General features: G+C 44.0%; 1 protein-coding gene across 1 annotated transcript; it reads left to right on the top strand.

Annotated features, from left to right (window-relative positions):
• Positions 1–597: 597 nt before the first annotated feature.
• ptger4c (prostaglandin E receptor 4 (subtype EP4) c) lies at positions 598–3337 on the top strand. The gene is made up of 2 exons (XM_008333717.2): positions 598–2490; positions 2592–3337. The coding sequence occupies exons 1-2, from the start codon at positions 1639–1641 to the stop codon at positions 3150–3152; spliced, it is 1413 nt and encodes a 470-aa protein (XP_008331939.1). The 5' UTR covers positions 598–1638; the 3' UTR covers positions 3153–3337.
• The last annotated feature ends 2473 nt before the right edge of the window (positions 3338–5810 follow it).

Here is a 5810-nt window from a genome sequence, read left to right as displayed (position 1 = left end):
TCACAGCGTCCACAGGGATGTTTTTATGTGTAGGCATTAGAGGCAGTGACGTCTGGAAGTGTTATTACAGTGTGGAAAGGAACTCCGGCCTGCAAACACACACACCCAGGAGGCAGGGGGAGATGGAGGAGGAGGAAAGGAGGGATGGAATCTACAGCCACAGAGCCTTGGTCTTCCATTGACAGATCGACTTTCCCCCCTGAGGTGTATGATAAATTCTCTCATTTAAACTGAGTGGATTTCCTTCATCCTACACCTCCTCCTCCTCTGCGTGGTGGTGAGTGTGTCAGTGTAAATGTATAGTGTCTTATAGGCTATAATTAAGTGTAAAAATGCAGTGATTAACACTACAAAGAGCGCTCACCTGTGCAGTAGCTACAAAGACAACACACACAGAGTTGCAGTAAAGCCTTTATTGTTACAAAGCTCCCTCTGCATCACACTGGCAGATCTACGTATGAGCCACAGTATACTGCAGGTAATTTTGCAGCTCATTGAAGAAATGGCACAGCTACAGATCACACTTCACTTCAACAAAGCAAATAAACATGTGATAATACCCTCAGGTCGGGAGCTGTGGGCTGGGGATCTATAAAAGTCAACAATCACTAGGCACAGTTGGTCACTGTCGTATCAATTTGATCGATAAATATAGCTGACGTAAGTGCCTTTCACTGCAGCTCTTCGGCGTTTGTTGTCATAACAGTATGTCAACACGTCCGTAACCGAGACATGGTTCAGAATATTCAAGGTCCACTTCAGTCTGGACACCACAGACGGACTGGAGATCTTAAAATGACAAAGTTTCCACACAACTAGATGATTTGATCACTCAACGTGTTTCTAAGCTACGGTTAATCGATCAGCAGGTGAAGCGCAGCAGGAGCGTCGCCACTCTCCCCGCTCATGGTGCTGATTCTTGTCAGGGAGTTGTCCTTGGTGCTGAAGTCAAAGATGACCGCACCTCTTCATATATCTCCGGTATATATATATATTTAGAACATATTAAACTACTTTTGGTATATGTATAGGTGGAAAAGTTGCACACTGAGTACACGTTACCTCCCAGTAACGAGTAACGAGTGTTTACGCAGCGTCTGCATATGTAACTACAACATCAAACAAGCGGTAACAAAGGGCGAATCCTGACAAGTATGTTCATAAAAATGCATCATCACATGGGTCATAAATGTCTCCATATGTGGCACCAACTTTCAGTGACTACTTCACACTCCTACAGTTGCTGTAAAAGTTGACTTTTCTGCCAATCGACACCAGATGTCGGTGTTTGGTTCTGTTTTGAATGTGTTAATGGTGTGAATAATGGGAAATGTAGCGATGTCACTGGATTAGAAATGTGATCCTGGGAAACCTGTGTGGTAGTACTCACAGCCCGCACGTCACTGACCTGACATCAGCACACAGTTTAAAACCCTGCAGCAGCAGGCAGTGCAAACACACCTTCATCAGGGCGCACGGAGAGAGAGAGAGAGAGAGACCAACACACAACAAAGAGTTCAGCTTGGAGAGCTACTGCTGTCAATAAGTGTACTGGAGGATTAAAGGAGCAACGATGTTTTATTTCCAGTAGAGCACACTGACCCAGACACCTCTGAGCTCCAAACCACCCTTAAAAGAATGATCAACGACACTTTCGTTCTGTCTGAACTGGATGTCAATGTCTCGGAAGCTCTCAGTCCTCTCTCCCTCAGCCGCAACCAGAGCGCGCTGCGGCTCGAGTCCAAGTCTCTGGTCACTTCTGCCTCTATGTTCGCCGTGGGAGTCCTGGGGAACCTCATCGCCATAGCCGTGCTGTGTATCTCCAAGAAGGAGCAGAAGGAAACCACCTTCTACACCTTGGTGTGTGGCATGGCCATCACTGACCTGCTGGGCACCTGTTTCACCAGCCCCGTGGTCATCGCCACCTACGTGGCCAGCCGCTGGCCAGGAGGAGCGCTGCTGTGCCACTTCTTCTCCTTCTCCATGCTCTTCTTCGGCTCTGCCGGGATGTCCATCCTGTGCGCAATGGCCGTGGAGCGGTACCTGGCCATAAACCACGCGTACTTCTACTCCCAGCACATAGACCGGACCATGGCGCGGTTCGCGCTCTTGGTGACTTATCTGGTCAACATCGTTCTGTGCATTTTGCCCAGTTTTGGCTTCGGGCAGCACGTGAGGCACTTCCCAGGAACTTGGTGCTTTCTGAACTGGAGGGCGGTGGACCCGCTGGGCGCCTGCTACTCCTTTCTGTACGGGGGCGTGATGCTGCTGCTGATCGCCGTGACAGTTCTGTGTAACTTGGCGGTGTGCAGGTCACTGGTGGGGATGAACCAGAGGACGGGGATCGTGAGGACAGAGTCCTGTGAACACGGGGGTTCGCGGCGACTGTTCCCTCGACTGCCCTCCGTCACTTCGGCGGCAGAGATCCAGATGTTCTGGCTGCTGATCTTCATGACCATCGTGTTTCTGGTCTGCTCCATCCCTTTGGTGGTAAGAAAACATCTTCTTCTGGTTTGATGCACAGACTGATCCAGATGTTTCTGATGTTTCTTCTTCATCCTTTCTCTCTTTGACCTTTTACCCTTCTACAGGTGCGTATCTTCGTCAACCAGCTCTACGACCCTGCCTACATCTCTGCTGGTGGGAAACCAGATTACAGGAGCGACCTGCTGGCGATACGCTTCGCCTCATTTAACCCCATCCTGGACCCCTGGGTCTACATTCTGTGCCGGAAAAACCTGCTCCTGAAGGGCTGTGAGAGACTGAAGAGGACGGTGACCCGGGCCAGAGATGGGCGCAAAGACAACGCGGGCTGGGTTGGAAGCCAACACTCTCCTCCGTCCTTAAACAGCAACGACACCAGTTACGCGTCATTACGCACGGCCAGCTGCAGGACCTATGTGGAGCAGCAGATACAGATGAAAAACCAGTCGTTTACAGACTTCACCCTGAGACAAGCCTGGGAGTTGGACACAGCCCGGGTCAACTTTCACCCGTTTAGAGTGGAGTCGACCGCCATCATCGCCTGTGAGGAGGAAACGGCAGCGGCCGAATCCAAAGAAGATGAGGTTGAGGTGGAGGAGGAGGAGGAGGAGGAGGATGGACGAGCTCCGACCTTTACAGAAAAGTGGACACTGTCGGACGTCCATTAAAGAAATGCCTTTAATGGACGTTTGATTCGAAATGAGTCCAGCAGGGGGGGCCACAGCAACGCACTGTGAGAGATAAACTCTCTACAATGTAGAGACAATATTACTACCTGCACGCAGTCTCGTTGACGTGTGATGTACATGTTACGACAGGTTCACTGTGTAACGTTGGGTTCATTTACGTTTACATTTACAAACATTCTTGCATCTTGTTTCTGTCCTTGACCCGACATAGCAGTGAAGGTTCGATGAATATTATGAATATGAATAATTCCATCAGTGCAATGAAAGACATCTGATCTCTAGTAAACAGAACAAGTAGGAAAAAGCTGATCATTTCCATAACATGGGGATGCTGGAATAAATCCCTATGGGCATACAGTACATGTGCTATATGTTTTTAAATATAGTGTTCTGTTGTTAAAGTGTTGTTAAAGAGCATTTCATACTTGTTTTTCAAACATGCTGCTATTTTACTTAATGCCATCAAAGGTGTTGCACAATGCAGTGAAAAAGAAATGTACTGAGAACGTGTTTAAATGTTGTTTCCTGTTGTGGTCATGTTATGTTTTCATGTAAGAAGCCGACACGAACATGTTGTTTTAAGGAAGAGCAAAAAAACGCTAAGGTCACCAGCTAAATCAGCCCAACTGCATTATACAGTACCACAGAGCATCCATATATATGTATATATATGGATGCTAAGAAAGGAAGCAGACAAGATACATCGAAATGTTCTGTTTGTTTGACCCTTTAGAACTGTGTGATGCTTGTGTTTTCTGGCTTGTACGCACAAATAAAGTGACACTTAGAAAGGACATAAACAACTTTTTTTTTGCCGTTCAATCCATTGAATAACTCACTGCAAGTGGGTGGCAGCCGACTACTTAAACTACTTGATTATAGTCATGTTGAAAGGCAATAGTCAAGTATACAGAGGAATATGAGTAACAAAACAATAACCTGGAAATTCTAATAAACCCCTTATTAAAATGTATTTAATAAAAGTATTTCATGTGAAGTACACGTGTCCATATATATGTAGAATAGGAGAGAGTGAAAGAGAGAAAGGGATACTTAGTTCAATGATAATAACAATAATAATAATAATAATAATAATAATAATAATAATAATAATAATAATAATAATAATAATAATATAATTAATAATAATAATAATAATAATAATAATAATTCACGCTTTACTCACAGAAACCAGGACCAGGAGAAGAACAAGAATCACAGTCACACCCAGGAACAGTGACCCAGCAGACAGAGTGAGGGAGAGAAGACACCAGGTAAGACTGATCAACAGACACAGGTGAGAGTGACGACACTAATTAACCCTGGAGAGACAGACAGACAGAGCTGACACAGACGGCACATAGGCACAAATTGCATCTCGTTGTTGTAATTCTAATTTCATAGCAGCTGGTGGCGCTGTAGGACAGCCAATTCTTTGTAAATTGTACCAGGCTAAAGCCAAGGTACAGACAAACTGAAATCAAGTTATTCTATCTGTGCAGTAAAAAGCAAAGAAAACAAGTCGTATATTTAAAAAAAACAACAACAACTTTATTCCCTTGGAGGATAATGTCATACAAAAATAAAGAAACTTCATGTCATAATAATAATAATAAAAATAATAATTAATATAATAATATTAAAATGTGACATACTGAAATCACTTACTGGGACATGTAAAAAATAAAGAGAAACACTGAGGTCCTGGAGCATAAATGTGTGCCTTCGTTGCTGTACATACATTCTGGGAGTGGAAGTGATTTTCTTTTTTTTTTGTCTGCAGTGGGAAAATCTGACATTGTGATCCAGAGGTAAACACCAAACTGGAGATCAGTGCTCCAGAGTGTGGGAAGATCCTGAGGAAAAATGTCCACAGAGTTTTACCACATCGGTTCAATGAGGATCAATTTGTTTCTGGTCATTGTATTCAAGGTTTGGAGACGTGACCGTGGGATAAAATATATGGGAAAACCTGCTGTATCTGAGTCGCCTTCAGAGGAATATTAAACTCTTTACGACATGTTAAGAACATCTGCACAATCCTGCACTTAGAAACATGTGCACTATGTGGAGAGCAGAAGAAACATGACATCTGTAATAAATAGATATTTATCCACAACATAGAGTTCATTAAAAAACAACAGCTCTCACATGAAGCAATAATAAATAAATAATTTACCAGAAATAAATATAGTTTACTTAGTAATACAGTAATACATGAAGATGCATGGCATCTATTTGGCTGAGTTCACCTGAACATTGAAATGCTGCACTGTTATTCGTGTCCCTGTTCTTAGAAGGAGTGATCCTGGACTTCTTTGATAGAGAAACATAACAGTTTCTAACCCATAGATGGTGCTGTTGGTCACAGAGTTGTGTCAGTAGAAAATATATTTTGTTGGACATCAGTCTTTTTAGGTTCAACCAGTATCCAAACACAGCGTCAGTCCTTGAACTGTCTTTTTTGTGTCTCTTGAGAGTTGTCTCGCCCACATCAAATCAAACAGTCATGTCCACACACAGAGTCTCTTCTGTGAGCCCAGGCTGGACTGCTGTTTACTGCAGTCACCACTCGTTCCGTTGAAAACAATTTATTCTTTTGATGAGGCCACTGTGAATCCAGCCTGTGTTTTTCAG

The sequence above is a fragment of the Cynoglossus semilaevis genome, chromosome 20 (genome assembly GCF_000523025.1).
Source record: "Cynoglossus semilaevis isolate Cse_v1.0 chromosome 20, Cse_v1.0, whole genome shotgun sequence".
NCBI classification, from domain to species: Eukaryota; Metazoa; Chordata; class Actinopteri; order Pleuronectiformes; family Cynoglossidae; genus Cynoglossus; species Cynoglossus semilaevis.
The sequence above is the reverse complement of the archived record's forward strand: the minus strand, read 5'-3'. Positions and strand labels throughout refer to the sequence as shown.

Excerpts from the sequence above, each read along its gene's own strand:
- ptger4c (XM_008333717.2), top strand. The coding sequence starts at position 1,639 with ATGATCAACGACACTTTCGTTCTGTCTGAACTGGATGTCAATGTCTCG. Across the intron at positions 2,491-2,591 it reads TCTGCTCCATCCCTTTGGTG|GTGCGTATCTTCGTCAACCA; the intron begins GTAAGAAAACAT and ends ACCCTTCTACAG.